The following is a 15795-nucleotide window of genomic DNA, read 5'->3' as shown; positions in this document are numbered from 1 at the left end:
AGCTTCACACATCTCTGAGGAGGTAGAAGAGGAGAGATTAATATGGCTGAAACCATCTGAGTCACAGGAATTGAGGAGGTAGAAGAGGAGAGATTAATATGGCTGAAACCATCTGAGTCACAGGAATTCAGACACAGCTGTGAGAAAATCTTAGCCATCTGCATGCAAAGGCACACTCATTTTTTCACTTTTAATGCTGTCAGCAGCTGTCCCTTTGTGATAATTTACTGAGCACTTAGAAACTAGACATTAATGGAAAATCATAAAGACGAGAGATGTGCAGTATATGAGTGTAGTTAACTTTTCCAGGAAGAACTGGAAATGGTATCACAGACTTGATGTGATAAATCTCATGACTGCAGAATTGGTGTTAGAGGGATACAGCTTGTACAAGAAGGACAAACAGGGGAAAGAGGGAGGAGGCATTACATTGTGAATAAAGTTCAGAAGAAGGTGTGAAGCAGACCAGTTAAGAGTCTTTGGGGGAAGGAGGCATGTGGAAGAGGGCAGCAGAGGTGATGCCATGGTAGGAATCTCCTGTAGATCCCCAAATCAGGAGGAAATGGATGAGGTATTTCTTTAATGAGCAATAAATAGCCAAGACACAAGACCTGGTAATGATGGGGGACTCTAACTATCCAGACACTTTGTGTTTTGCCATATATTATTTTTACAACAAGTCCATATGCTCCTGAAATGTATTGGTGGTAATTTCATGTTTCAGAAGGTGGAGGAAATAACCAAGGGGATAACCCCTGTTAGATTTGAGTAACATGGTTACAACTCTGAAGATAGAAGTCAATTTGGGTAACCATGAAGTGTGATCAGTTTCATGATTCCTAAGCAAAGGAGGAAGTAGGTAGTAGAGTAGGACAATGGACTTACAAAAAACAACGTCCGATTAACAAATTCAGAACTGGTAAGTGAGATCCCATCAGAAGAAAATCTAAATCATAAAGGAGTTCAGGAGAGCTGGCTGTTCCTCAGAGGGACAATATTAAAGGTACAACTAGATCATAGTTCAGACCAACTTGAGGAATTGTAGAATTAGTCTGAAATCAAAAACTTGAAATTTCAGTAAGACCACCAGCACTGCTCTTAGGAAGGGAAAATCAAATGCACCTCTACAAAATGGGGAATAACTGGATAGACCATAGTACTGCAAAAAGGATCTGAGTTATCATGGGTCACAAACTAAAGAGTCAGCAATGTGATTCAGTTGCTAAAAAGGCTACTATCATTTTGGGGTGAGTTAACAATGTCCTGTGTAAGACACTGGAGGTCATTGTCCCATCTGGTTGGTACTCATGAGACTTCGGCTTGAATACTGTTCTGGGTGCTACACTTTATCCAAAGTATCCATATCTTTCTTAGAGTCCTGATGAGAGTAGTGAAAATGATTAAGAAGTTTGGAAAGCTTTAACTATAAGGAAAGGTTTAAAAAAACTAGGTATGTTAAAACAAAAAACAGGACTGTAGCACTTTAAAGACTAACAAGATGGTTTATTAGGTGATGAGCTTTCGTGGGCCAGACCCACTTCCTCAGATCAAATAGTGGAAGAAAATTGGCACAACCATATATACCAAAGGATACAATTTAAAAAAATGAACACATATGAAAAGGACAAATCAAATTTCAGAACAGAAGGGGGATGAGGGGGGGGGGGAGGTAAATGTCTGTAAGCTAATAATATTAGAGGTGATAATTGGGGAAGCTATTTTTGTAATGGGTAAGATAATTAATGTCTTTGTTTAGACCTAGGCGTAAAGTGTCGAATTTAAGCATGAATAACAGTTCAGAGGATTCTCTTTCAAGTCTGGTGTTAAAAGGTCTTTGAAGCAGGATGCAAGTAATCAAGTCGTTGAGACAATGCCCTTTCTGGCTAAAATGGCAAGAAACTGTTTTTTCTTTGTGATCCTGTCTAATATCTGTTTTGTGAGCATTGATTCTTTTGCGATGTGTCTGATGTTTGTCCAATGTACATAGCAGACAGACACTTTCTGCACATGATAGCATAAATTATATTTCTGGATGAGCAGGAATGTGTGTTCTTGATCTTATAACTCAATGGGTTAGGTCCAATAACAGTATCAGCAGAGTGAATATGTGGACAAAGCTGGCAACGGGGTTTGTTGCAAGGGAAGGTTCCAGGGTTGGTATTAGTGTGGTATGTCCTGCGGTTGTTGGTAAGAATCATCTTGAGGTTAGGTGGTTGTCTATAGGAGACTATGGGTCTGTCTCCCAGAGCCTCTTGGAGTTGAGTATCCTGTTCCAGTATAAGTTGTAGTTTATTGATAATGTGTTGGACAGGTTTAAGTTGGGGGTTGTAGGTGATGACAAGTGGTGTTCTGTTGTTTTTCTTGGGTCTATCTTGAAGTAGATGGTTTCTAGGTATTCGTCTGGCTCTTTCAAAATTTTTTTTTTATTTCTATGGGTGGGTAGTTGAGGTTTATAAATGCTTGGTAGAGATCCTGACGTTTCTGGTCTGTCAGTGGGATTACAGCAGATGCGGTTGTATCGAAGGGCTTGGCTATAGACAATCGATCATATGGTGTGTTCTGGATGGGAGCTGGGGGCACGTAGGTAACTACAGGCAGTCCCCGAGTTACGCGGATCCGACTTATGTCGGATCCGCACTTACAAACCGGGCTTTTCTCGCCACAGAACTCGCAGGCGGCAGGACCACCCAGACACGCAGTGGTCCCGCCACCGTGTCCTCCGGGGCGAGAAAAGCTGCTCCGGGTGTCCCTGGTCTGCTGGGGAGGGGGGTCCCCAGCAGACCAGGGAGACCCGGAGCAAAGCCTTGGAGGCGCAGGACCCCGCCACCTCTGCGGCTTTGCTCGGGGTGTCTCTGGTCTGCTGGGGTGTCCTTGGTCTGCTTTGCTCCGCAAAGTCTCCCCCCCCCCCCCTTCCACAGCAGACCAGGCTTTTGTTGTGGACGCCTGGGGTAGAGCAGCTGGGGTGCTGCCGGGTTGGTCCTGGGGGGACCTACCTAGCAGCGCCCCAGCTGTTCTGTCCCAGGCTCCAGATTCAGCCACTGTTGAAACTGATCAGTGGCTGATTCCAGGAAGCTGGGGGCAGAGCAACTCTGCCTTGGGCTTCCTGTAGTCAGCCCCTGGTCAGTTTCAGTAGCAGCAGCGGCTGAATCTGGAGCCAGTTCCGAGTTACGTACAAATTCAACTTAAGAACAAACCTATATTCCCTATCTTGTACGTAACCCGGGGACTGCCTGTATGAGTCGGGTTTTCTGTAGAGAATGGTGTCTAATTTTCCATTGGTGACTTGTACTGTGGTGTCCAGGAAATGGATCTCTCGTGTAGAATGGTCTGGGCTGAGATTGATGGTGGGGTGTAGGTTGTTCAAATCTCGTGGAATGTCTCCAGTGTTTCTTGGCCATGCGTCCAGATCATAAAGATGTCATTGATGTAGTGTAAGTAGAGAAGAGGTAAAAGGGGATGGGAGTTGAGGAAACGTTGTTCTAAGTCAGCCATAAAGATATTAGCGTATTGTGGGGCCATGCGTGTACCCTTCCATGGCTGTGCTGCTGATCTGGAGATATAAATTGTTCTCAAACTGGAAATAATTGTGGGTGAGAACAAAGTTACATAGGTCTGCTGTCAGATTGGCAGTGGTGTCCTCTGGGATAGTGTTTCTAATTGCTTGTATGTTAAGTTTTGAGAAAATAAGGCTAAAGTGCATTCATTAAGGGCTGTTTTAAAGAGATCAGTGATCAGTTGTCTCCTTATGCCCAAGTAGTAATGGACTTAATCAGTAGAAAGGGAGCTTTAGGGGGATTGAAAGTGGGTGTCGTCCCCCTCCCCCCCCGTTAACTAGTTAAGCAATGCAATAGGTGTCCCAGGGAGGTGGTAGAACCTCAATCTCTGAAGGCTTTTTAAGGACAGGTTAGACAAACATCTATCAGGGATGGTTTATGGATGCTTGGTTCTGCCTCAGTACAGGGCATTGGACTAGGTGACCTCTTGAGCAGTTGTACAATTCTAGACATTTTATTAATTTTGAAATAACATCTCTAATGCCTTAATGGCGATACTCAGTGTAATTCTGAAAGTAGTTGGAGTGCAAGTACAGAAAATTACATAAATGGAGCTAGTTGGAAAAAAAAATTAAAGCACTTTTCATTCGAATTTGCCAATTCAAAGTCAAAAGGCCATGTGGTGACAGATTTTGATGAAATTACACTGGAAAGCACATATATTTTGTATGGAACCTCCACTCCCATTATGTGCCAGCTCACTCACCTGGCTTCAGAAGCATCTCTCTTCATAGGCTAGTGGGGAGAGTCCCATTTTCCTGTCTCCTGGCTTTTTGGCAGCCTGAGCTCCCAGGGCTTCCGATCAGGTGAAGTCCGCCAGGCTACAAGTAGAGCTGGACAGAGGACAGTAATTCTATTTTGTGGAGGATTTCTAAATGTTTGGATTTTGTTCCAAATTGGAACACAACCAGCATTCAGAATCCTGCAGAATAGAACTGCCATTCTTTATCCATAGGCATGGTATTCCTTCATAATACAATGAACAGAACACATTAAAGAGAGGAAAAATAGCAATCTTTCCCAAAAGTGGATATATGAAATCACACATTTAAATAAGAAATACTGTGACCCACTTAAACTTAATTCTTAAATTATACCATAATCAAAGCAATCAGATTTCCAGGCTCAGAACAAATAAGAAAAGATTATAGCAATTTTAAACTACTCAAAATTTGGATTTAAATTACTTAACTCAGGGACCTGGCATTTTTGGATATTTATAGATATAGTCTGTCTTTAACGAGGTTGGTCTGACCATTTCTCTATCCCTGGGAGAACATTAGGCTAGTTGGTTTAAGCCCAGAATTCATCCTCATTGAAATTGAGCATAATTTGATAAGTATGTATGAGGCACAGTTTCCATGCACATTTTTTTTTTTTTTTAAAGCATGATTCTTGATACCTGACTCTCCATTTAGTTGCACCACTGGTTGGAATCGATGGAATTAAACCAATTTCATGCATTGCAACAGAGTAAAGTATCAAGCTTACTATTTTTTTGTTCTTAGTCTGCCATATAATCAACTCTTTCTGAAAAGAGGGAAGTAATGGAGCAAAGCTGTTAATTACTGTAGATCACAGGTCTAACTGGGTGGATTGGAGGGAGAGGTAAAAATCTAGGGGACAGATACAGATTTTTGTTCTTTCAAAACTTATACAGTGAAATGGGGTTCATTTTTTCTTTTGGAAATCTACTTTTGTGATGCACATAACTAGAGCTGAGCGAGTGTTTCCGTGTATTACATCCATTAATTTAGCCTGTTTACTTGACAGGTTGTAGCTCACTATTTTTATCTAATAACTTGTGTGAACTCTTGGTCTTATCTTGTGGATTAGCATTCAGTGTATGTTGGTTAATTTTTGAGTGGCCACATACGTGTTACTTTTCACACTCACTGTCATGGTGGGCCCAGCACTTCTAACAATGTTTACTTTTTGTGCCTGACATTAGGGCCAAAATTTTAGAATCGTGTACCTAATACTTCATGGCACTGGATAAAGGCTGCAGTGCAGAGCACAGAGGTGTGAGCTGCAGAGCACAACAAAAAGTTGCACTCTTAACAGCTTTGTGTTGGTGCAAACTAAAAGGTACTCAGTTCACATTTAGGTCATCTTTGAAAGGACTATATTAACGTGAACTGTTTACTTTTTTGTTTAGGTCCACAGAAGCCAGAGCACAACTTTTTGGTGCACTCTGCAATTTAACCCTTTTAATCTACACTGTGATGCTGTGTAGACATACCCAAAGACAGAGTTCCTGGGAATGGCGCACAGGGCACGGATCTCCTGTTTGCTTCATTCATTCTCTGTGGGGCATCTGGCACTAGTCACTGTCAGAGATTGGGCTATTGAGCTAGATTGACCTTTGTTCTAACCCAGTATGTTCGGTCTTATGTTCCTCTACTGCAGTTGCACAATACGTAATTTAAGTCTGATACAGACAGTCTGCCTTTCGCAGTGGCCTGTATCTCGTATCTTGAAAGAAATATGGAGGCAACCTTAACATCTAAGCATCTGTTTAGTGCTGAAGCAGGTAGGCAAATGTTTGAAGTTAAAATGTAATAACTGATTTTTTTTTTTTTTTAAACTAGTATAGCTGTAGATCGAGTACCTGGAATTTTCCAGCCATTTGAAAAATCAGCCTCGCTATTGGACTTCTAGCAGTAGTGAATTCCACAGACTGATTATGCAGTCCCACAATCATTTATTCTAAATTAATTTGTTTAGAAACCCACTGGGATTTAATACAGACCTTCTTTAAATGCACCACATGTCATTCTAGAGTAAATGAGCTTTAAGAAATGATCAGAAATATCACCATTTCACTTCAGGCTTGTCCAGAGGCCTTTTTTGGTGGAGATTAAATTTTGAGATGTCAAGTTCCTTGCATAGGTTTTCATCAGTGCAGTTTGGGACATGGAAAAAGGACTGATTAAAAGAGAATAAAAAAAACCCTGAACCATATGTTTTAATGCCCAATTGGAAACAGATGAAGGCAGTTAAAAAATCAAGCAATTGTTTTAAAGTTTAAACAGAGTTTTTATTAAAGGCAGGTGGTTTATATATAGTAAAAAAAAATCAGTCACCAGTATATTGACACATTTGTGATCTTTTTTGGATACAAAATGAGTTCATAAATCGCTAAATCTATCTAAAGATATTTGGACTTGAGAACTCCTAAGAGCAACCTTAGTGTCTGAAATAAATTTATGGAATATAGATCTTTTTAGGTTTACTTAACAGTTAACATCTGACTGACCAAACAGTCTTGTGGAGATTTACAGCAGATTACTCAGATATTTAAGAGTTTTTGTGATGCTGAGCAGGTACAGATTAGCCCAATAACAGATATGGGGCTATAAAATAAATGACATTTCAGTGACTGGTAAGCACTTGTTTAGGTCATCCCAAAAAGATAGCTCAGATATGGGGATGAGTTAGTAGTTGTGATTGATCGTGACAGTCTAATGGTGTTGATTAACTGTCACAGTGGTGGTCTCAGAACTATGCTTAAAACATAAATTAGTATGGGCATGTCTAAACTTCTTTACGAACTTGAGATCGGAAAGCACATGACACCAATAAAACTACTGATTTCCCAGGACGGATTCCACAGGTGAAGCACATCTGCTCCAGAAGGTCTTGGTCTTTTTTTTTTTAAATACTTTGAGAGCCTAGCAGTCTTTGCTATTGAGCAGAATACCTAGCTGCTTCTTAAAGAAAACATTCAATTGTAAGATTGGCTTGGAAACTAGTTTGTTTCATGAACTCATGGAAAAATTCCAGCAATTAGATTTGAGAAAGTATTCTGCAATATATGCAGTAATGTGTTAAGGTAGTGTGCAGCTTTTGCAGATGGTTCATTTTTTAAGATTTACTTTGGGAAATGCTTATGGGAGGAGGTTTCAAAATCTTTGATTCCTACCTTACTTCCGGTGTGAGTATTTGCTTCTCCATTTTTCTTCTGTTACTTAATAGGTCATGTTTCTCTTAAGTTCTGTGTCTTTGCCTTCTACTTGTAATTTAAGACACTGACATTTGAGTCATAAAACTCTACTCTGGTTCCTGGCTGTCTCAGTCTGTCTCCATGTCTCCAGTTCTTTGGAGTACCAAGGGGACATTCAGTCCCCTGAAGGCAGGTCACTTTGATGGAAGATCTGCTTTTTGGAATTTTCCTCCCCTCACTCACCCACCAAAATACGTCTCTGATCATTTTACAGTGTGGCACAAAACAGTCTGCTAGATACCTTCTGACGGGGTATGATGAGATTACTTCCTTTGGAGCATTTATATAAAAAGGTGTGTGTGTGTGGGGGGGGGGGATACATACATTTATACCAAAAAGACACCCTAAACCAAAACGCTAGGCACCCCACCCACTTAATTACCTGCAGAATACCAAACCTATCCCCTAGTGGCTCTCCCCAAAACCTGACTTTTTTCACAGCAGGCAGCTTAAATAGTTGTGCCTCATAGCTTGCCATCATGGTCAGTACACGTCTTTCGTTTTTAGATTAAGAGGAAGAAACCTGCTCCGGAACTGGAGTGGCCCCTCAAAGAGCACTGTGATCCAGTTCAGATGTCTTTGATCTCAGTCTGGCACAAGGAATACGGCAGTAGTCCAATTAGCAAAGTTTAAGAACTCAAGAACAGCCGTACTGGGTCAGACCAAAGGTCCATCTAGCCTAGTATCCTGTCTGCTGACAGCGGCCAATACCAGATGCCCCAGAGGAAGGGAACACAACAGGTAATCCTCACGTGATCCCTCTCCTGTCATTTATGTCCAGACAAACAGAGGCTAGGAACACCATTCAAAAGCACCTCAAACTCAATCCAGACACCAGTAGATGATGAAAACCATCAGTGGAGTGCTGCAACTATCTGTATTACCCTGAATTGTAGTGCCATGTAGAATACATTGCAGTACAGTAATTCCTCATTTAACATTATAGATGCGTTTCTGAAAATGTTCATGCTAAGCAAAAACGTGCCATGTGGGGTCAGTTTTCCCATTAAAGATAATGGAAAAGGTGGGGGTTGCATTTCAGGTGGTGATGGCAAAGTCAGTAGTTTGTTGGTGCTGGGTTGTCAATGTCCGCATTAGACATCTAGCAACACAAGTCGCTGTGGTTTGTTAAAGCACACAGATAAACACGTGAGTGAGTGGAGAAGCACTGTGATCACACGTATTCATCCACTCATGCATATTACCACTGTTTTCACCAACTTCTACCGCTGTGCGAAGTAGTCTGCCACTTGATTATTTTCATGTTATTTCGGGGACAGTCATGTTGTTCGAAAAACATTCCCTAAAAATAAAATCGTGCTATTGCGAAAGCGTGTTAAGCGGGCACGTGTTAAACAAACAATTACTACTACACCTCAAGAATGGGTACAGTATCTCAGTAGTAGGCTCTGCGTCAGGAAGAAATGATTGCAAAGGCCAGCTGCAAATGGTAAAAAAACATTTCTGGACACTGCTGCTTTCTGATCATCCAGCAGTAGCTGGAAAGCCAATCCAGCCACCAAATCATTAAAGCTTTTTGGTTTTGTGTATATTCCATGAGAGTAAAAGGTGCCATAACAAATGGAAAGTAAATATTAAAGTCTCTACCTTGGCTTAGCTTGGATACTTTTGTTTCATTGATTACATCTTAACTGTTCAGCTGAGTTGAAGTGACCGTATCCAGCCTCATTTAGCTTTCCACAGTTGTACAGCACATACAGGCAGTCCCCGAGTTACGCGGATCCGACTTATGTCGGATCCGCAGTTACGAACGGGGCACTTCCTCTCCCTGGTCTCGAGCAGACCAGGGAGAGGAAGCAAAGCGGCGGCGGAACGCTCGGCCAGCTTACAGCCCAGAAGCATCTGGGCTGTCAGCTGGCCGCGCGCTCCGCTCTGCTCCCCCCCCCCTGCAGACCAGGGGGAGGGGGAGCAGAGCAGAGCGGCGGAACGCGCAGCCAGCTGACAGCCCAGAAGCGTCTGGGCTGTCAGCTGGCCGCGCGTTCCGCCGCTCTGCTGTGCTCCGCTCTGCTCCCCCTCCCCCTGATCTGCGGGGGGGGGGGGAGCAGAGCGGAGCACGCGGCCAGCTGACAGCCCAGATGCGTCTGGGCTGTCAGCTGGCCGCGCGTTCTGCCGCTCTGCTCTGCTCCGCTCTGCTCCCCCTTCCCCTGGTCTGCAAACCATGGGGGGGGGGGGGGGGGGGGAGCAGAGCGGAGCACGCGGCCAGCTGACAGCCCAGACGCGTCTGGGCTGTCAGCTGGCCGCGCGTTCCGCGCTCTGCTCTACTCTGCTCCCCCTCCCCCTGGTCTGCAGACCTGGGGGACGGGGAGCAGAGCAGAGCAAAGCCGCGGAGCCCGAGGGCAGCAGGATAGCCACGGCGCGTCTGGGCTGTCCCACTGCCTCCGTGCTCTGCGGCTTTGCTCCGGACGCCTGTGGTACAGCAGCTGGGGCACTGCCGGTTGGTCCCGTAGCGCCGCTCGGGGTGCCACTGGACCAACCCAGCAGCACCCCAGCTGCTCTGCCCCAGGTGTCCCCTAGTCAGCAGCTGCTGAAAATGACCAGTGGCTGACTACAGGAAGCCCCTGCCCCGGGCTTCCTGGAATCAGCTGCTGATCAGTTTCAGCAGCAGCTGACTTGGGGATGCCTGGGGTTCTTAAGTTGAATCTGTATGTAAGTCAGTTCCGACTTACATACAGATTCAACTTAAGAACAAACCTACAGTCCCTATCTTGTACGTAACCCGGGGACTGCCTGTACTGAATTTCTCTATTTTGTGTTTTGTAAAAGGACTTTTAAAGTTGAGGTTGTAAGAGCTTCCCCTAAATGCTGAAACTGCCATCACCAATTAAAAATATGGCTTAATGTAGAAAACTTTCCTACTAAGCTGTTAGCATTTGGCATAGTTAATGTGATTCTGCACACCTAACACCTTCGCTGTGTTACCAGATGTATTCATTTGGAAAATGCTGGCTAAAAATGAAGACTAATAGTCAAGTGATCCCTCTCCTGTCATCTAATATCCAACCTAGACCTCCCCCACTGCAACTTGAGACTATTGCTCCTCATTCTGCCATCTGTCACTACTGAGAACAGCCTCTTCATCCTCTTTGGCACCTCCCTTTAGGTAACCGTATGCTGCTATAAAATCCCCTTTCACTCTTCTCTTCTGTAGATTAAACAAGCCCAAATCCCTTAGCCTCTCCTCGTAAGTCATGTACTCCAGCCCCCTAATCATTTTTGTTGCCCTCCACTAGACCACCTCGAATATGTCCACATCCTTTCTATAATGGAGGGCCCAGGACTGGACACAATACTCCAGATGTGGCCTCATCAGCACTGGTTAAAGGGGAATAATCACTCCTCTAGATCTGTTTGGCAGTGCTCTTCCTAATGCACCCTAATATGCGGTTAGCCTTCTTGGCTAGAAGGGCACACTGTTGACTCCTATCCAGCTTCTGATCCACTGTAATTCCTAGGGGTTTTTTTCTGCCAAACTGCTGCTTGGCCGCAGCCTGTAACTGTGGTTGGCATTCTTCCGTCCCAAGTGTAGGACTCTGCACTTGTCCTTGTTGAACCTCATCAGATTTCTTTTGGCCCAATCCTCCAATTTGTCTAAGTCACTCTGGACCCTATTCCTACTCAAATCATTGAGTACTTTTCCACATCATCTGCAACTAGGTTACCTCCCTCATCCAGTAAGGCCCAACACCCTCCCACTGCTAACATGCCTCTAGAAACCTTTCTTCTCTAAGGACTTCTCCCACCATCTTCCTACCAACAGGGATTAGTTTGGCCCCCACCAAACCCCCCTCATGCAACTATCCTGCAATTGCATTAACCCAATGTGTGAGACGTTAACTCAGGGGCAGAGAGGCTGGGGGAAGTGTTCCCTCTAAGGCTATGTCTATACTCGTGGCTTCTTGCGCAAGTACGGCCATTCTTGCGCAAGAACCCACAGAGCAGCCACACTACCCACCTGCTCTCGCGCAAGGAAATTTACAGTATGGAGTGGTAAAAGAGTGTCTTGTGCAAGAGCTATGCAAATATTGTTGGAGCAGGGCCCCTGGCTATGACTATTAACTCGCCACCCATGGCGCATGGCATACTTCCGGGTTCAGGGTGCGGGGCCCCTTTAGGCGCAGGGCCCAATTTGGGGGAATCGGCCTAAGGATGGCCCTGCTCACCAGCAATCCACCTGCTTCTCGGTGGTTGTACTAGAGTCAGTATCACAATTATATTCCAAAGAAGGTGCTCTGATAAGCCAGGAATAGCATAGTGTTGGTGTCTGCAGTTAGTGCAGCTGTAATTTAATAGAGTTTTGAGAGTTCAGTTCCTATCTGGGAAAGCTTCCCTTAAGATTTTAGGGATTTGTTTGCTACTGCGGTTAGGAAGTTAGTTTCCTGTGAGCCAGAATATTAAGCAGTAGAAGTACAGGCTGTTTAGCCCTGAATGAAGACATTTAAAGGAATGTTTGCTGTACATTCTCGTTGAGAATCAAGAAACAGGGCTAATTAAGAACATAAGAACGGCTGTACTGGGTCAGACCAAAGGTCCATCTAGCCCAGTAGCCTGTCTGCTGACAGTGGCCAACACGAGGTGCCCCAGACCAGGGTTCTGCAACCTATGGCTCAAGCCAATATATGGCTCAGTATAGAACCAAATATGGCTCTTTTGTCATTCCCAAAATACATGCAATTTTTAAAATTTAAAATGAAAAACTAATTCACAATTTTAAAAAATGTGTAATTACTCATGTAGCTTGAATGCGTGCATGAACCTGAATTTGACTAGTTATGGCGTAAACTTCAAAGACGTGTGAAAAGATGCAGTAGAAGTCCCATTAAGTAAATGTGAGTAGGTTTCATTTACGCTATTATTAATAATCTTATCAATAATAAGTTGCATGTTTTCAGTCATGCAAATGGGAATTCTTATACTGGCTCTTTGTTGACCGCTTGTTCTGAATTGATGCAGTTTGCCTTTTTGGTTTGACAAGGTTGCCGACCCCGGACCTAGACAGTCCTTGACATGTTTTGTCTGACCTGCTCTTAAAAACCTCCAGTGATTGGAATAGCATGCCTTGAAAGCTTATCCCAGAGCTTAACTGCCCTTACTGTTAGGTTTTTTCCCCCCGTATATCTGATCTAAATCTCCTCTGCTGCAGCTTAAACTCATTATTTCTTGTCCTCCCTTCCCTGCCCAAAAGAGCTTACAGTTTGACCAGATTCAAAAAATGATTGTGACAGAGGGAAGAGTAAAGGTAAGATGAGGTGAACGAAATTAAGATCACATAGAAATTGGGTGGGTAGCAAGCACATTTTCTATGGATAGTATCAGAATACACACGTTGCTTTACACAGACTAAGGCATTCCCCTATTTACAGTTTAAAATCAAAGGTATCTAATATTATAGTAATTGAATGTATATAGAAAGATCTTATTAACTTAATGTTTCTCCAGCTCATTTAACTGATGCATCTTGAATGTTAGTTTGTCCAGCTGACATTTAGCTGGTAGAGAAGTTTTATCTTAATGACTTTAAAGGGTCCCTTATAAGAAATCGATTCTGCAGAGAGAAACCTTCAAGTTCTTGATCCTGTCTTTTTCAATCGCCTTTTAATTTAGGTTTTCAGTTCTAACAGAAAATATATGGCTCTCATGTTCAGTGATTTAACAAAATACTATCATGTAGTGAAGCATTCTTTCTGTTTCAACAGCAGTTTTATTGTCAAGACTAACTGAGTTTATACTGTTAATTGTAACTATATAGCCTTTGTAATCTAAATTCTGCTACAGTTGGGTAGTGTAACTGTAGATGTTGAAATGAACTCATTTTGATTTGTATCTTACAGTTGTATTGAGTGGCAGGGTTTTTTCCACCTAAATCTTCAACGTAAAGGCACTTACTTTCTTATACTGCAAACAGCTTGGATTTATAGATGTTTTAAGCAAGGTGGACTAGATATACTAGTTATAGTGATCTTTGTACTGCTTAACTTAGTGACCCGTTAAGAGTTTGAAAGTACCATAAAATTTGTAGCTGTCTTAATATTTCATCTGTGTATAATACTGACCTGTTAACATTTGGCTGTAATGATTCTTTAAAATTCTTTTTAAATGTCACAAATAATAGTGTCTGAGCTGCACTAAAGAAGTCCTTTGAAGTCCTAACCAAATAGATGTTGTGTAATCACAGTTCAAGAATGTGTTACTTTTTCTAGTGGGTACTGATCTGATGTATAAATCTGTCTGTATGTATGATCTGAGCTTGGAAATAGGCATAGGCTTCCTATGGAATGGGGGTCTTGTGTAGATAGCTTATCTGGTAAATAAGGCTATTAGTTTAAGTGCAAAAACATGTACGTGGTAACTTAGAATTTAAAACTAACATGTTAACTGCTGGGACCTCAGCCTGTGAAGTCCATTGCCAAGACTCACTGATGAAGAGTCAAAATGAGGAACCTCAGGAAAGAGTGCAGTAATACAGTAAACTTCCGATAATCCGGCACCTTTAGGACCCAGGGGGTGCTGGATTATCAGATATGCCAGACTATCAGAAGGGGGGGGGGGGGGCTATGAGAGGTCTGGGGTGGGGTGGAGGGATGCTACCCCAGACCCCCTCATAGCCCTCCCTTCTGATAGTCCGGCTCTGCCCCAGGAGTCCCTGATTCAGCCGCTGCTGGTCAGTTTCAGCAGCGGCTGAATTGGGGACGCCTGCAGCAGAGCAGCTGGAGTGCTGCCGGGTTGGTCCAGTAGCGCCGAGGAGCGGCGCCGCGAGACCAACCCGTCAGCACCCCAGCTGCTCTTGGGGATGCCTGGGGCAGAGCAGCTGGGGTGCTGACGGGTTGGTCCTGCAGCGCCGCTCCTCGGCGCTACTGGACCAACCCGGCAGCACCCCAGCTGCTCTGCCCCAGATGTCCCCAAGTCAGCTGCTGCTGAAACTGACCAGCAGCTGACTTGGGTACACCTGGGGCAGAGCAGCTGGGCTGCTGCCGGGTTGGTCCAGTAGCGCCGAGGTTTGGCGTGACCAGACCAACCCAGCAGCGCCCCAGCTGTTCTGCCCTCTGCTTCCTGGATTCAGCGCTGGTCAGTTTTAGCAGCGGCTGAATCGGGGAAGCTGGGGGCAGAGCAGCTCCAATGGTCCGGCTGCCTGGAGCACTTCCGGGTTCCTGATGGTGCTGGACCATCAGGAGTGCCGGACCATCGGAGTTTTACTGTAGTAAGATTAAAACTGTGAAATTAACAGCTTTATTGTGAACAATTCTTTACATCTTTAATCTGCATGTCTGATATTAATACCATATAGTAACATTGAAGGCTAAACATAAATGGGCTTTAGTTACATTGGGGCTAAAATGATGGTACTTATAACAAGCAGCAGCTTAGAACTAGTAGCTAGCCATGATTATTGTAATACAAAAGTATTCCTGTGTGCAATATATTTTCCCAGTATCTAAATGTCAGCATATGTTTTGAGATCATACAGAATGTACTTTCTTACTACATATGGAAGAACAGAAATAACCTCTTGAAATATGGTAGCTATGAGCTCTATATAGAGTCACAATTGTGCTAGGCATTCTAAACAAGAAGCCAGTGCCTTTTGCTTTTAACACCTTGACGGGAGCTTTTTGGAAGACATTTTGCTTCCAGGAGGGACGTGAAAAAAGGAGACAGTGGAAACATTGTAGCCCAAGCCAAGGAAGGGGTTTCATATAGAGGCTATCTCTTCGAGAAATTTCAAGAAGTCTAAGTGAGATTGGTGAGTAGTTAGTATACATCTTAGGGTTGGTCCTGCTTTGGGCAGGGGGCTGGACTCTGACCTCCTGAGGTCTCTTCCAGCCCTATGATTCTATCTTGTGTGGATTCATAGGGATTGGGAATCTGCAGAAACAGAAGGCCATGCATTTACCTGCTATCAGAATTGTCCTTGTTGGTATCTCAACAAATAGTTTTGCTTACATCAGAGTAACCAGAAAAGTAAAATATTAAATATGACCTTTCTTAAACTGACCTTTCTTCCAACCCTTCCTCATTAGGTTTCCACTGTATCCAAAGGGAGGGGAGAGGCTTCAGTTTGATTATGGAGTTTACCTTCTCAACAAAAATATAGCACAGGTAAGTAAATTTTGAGACTTGTTACTGAAAGACTTGGTAAATTCCTTGGGAGACCTTCTACCATGTGATATCTGCAATATGGCCTGTATTAAATGAGTGCATCTTGCAGCAGCCCATGTC

General features: G+C 43.6%; 1 protein-coding gene across 3 annotated transcripts in view; it reads left to right on the top strand.

The window, feature by feature from the left end:
• Positions 1-15795, top strand: part of UVRAG (UV radiation resistance associated) — a 127427-nt gene that overhangs the window by 71186 nt on the left and 40446 nt on the right. For all 3 annotated transcript variants that reach the window (XM_075919535.1, XM_075919534.1, XM_075919536.1), the window contains exon 13: positions 15597-15675. In XM_075919535.1, coding sequence (XP_075775650.1) covers positions 15597-15675 — 79 coding nt within the window. The remainder of the gene's footprint in view (positions 1-15596; positions 15676-15795) is intronic.

This window comes from Pelodiscus sinensis, chromosome 1 (genome assembly GCF_049634645.1).
Source record: "Pelodiscus sinensis isolate JC-2024 chromosome 1, ASM4963464v1, whole genome shotgun sequence".
NCBI lineage: Eukaryota > Metazoa > Chordata > Testudines > Trionychidae > Pelodiscus > Pelodiscus sinensis.
This window is presented reverse-complemented; position numbering and strand designations above follow the sequence as displayed.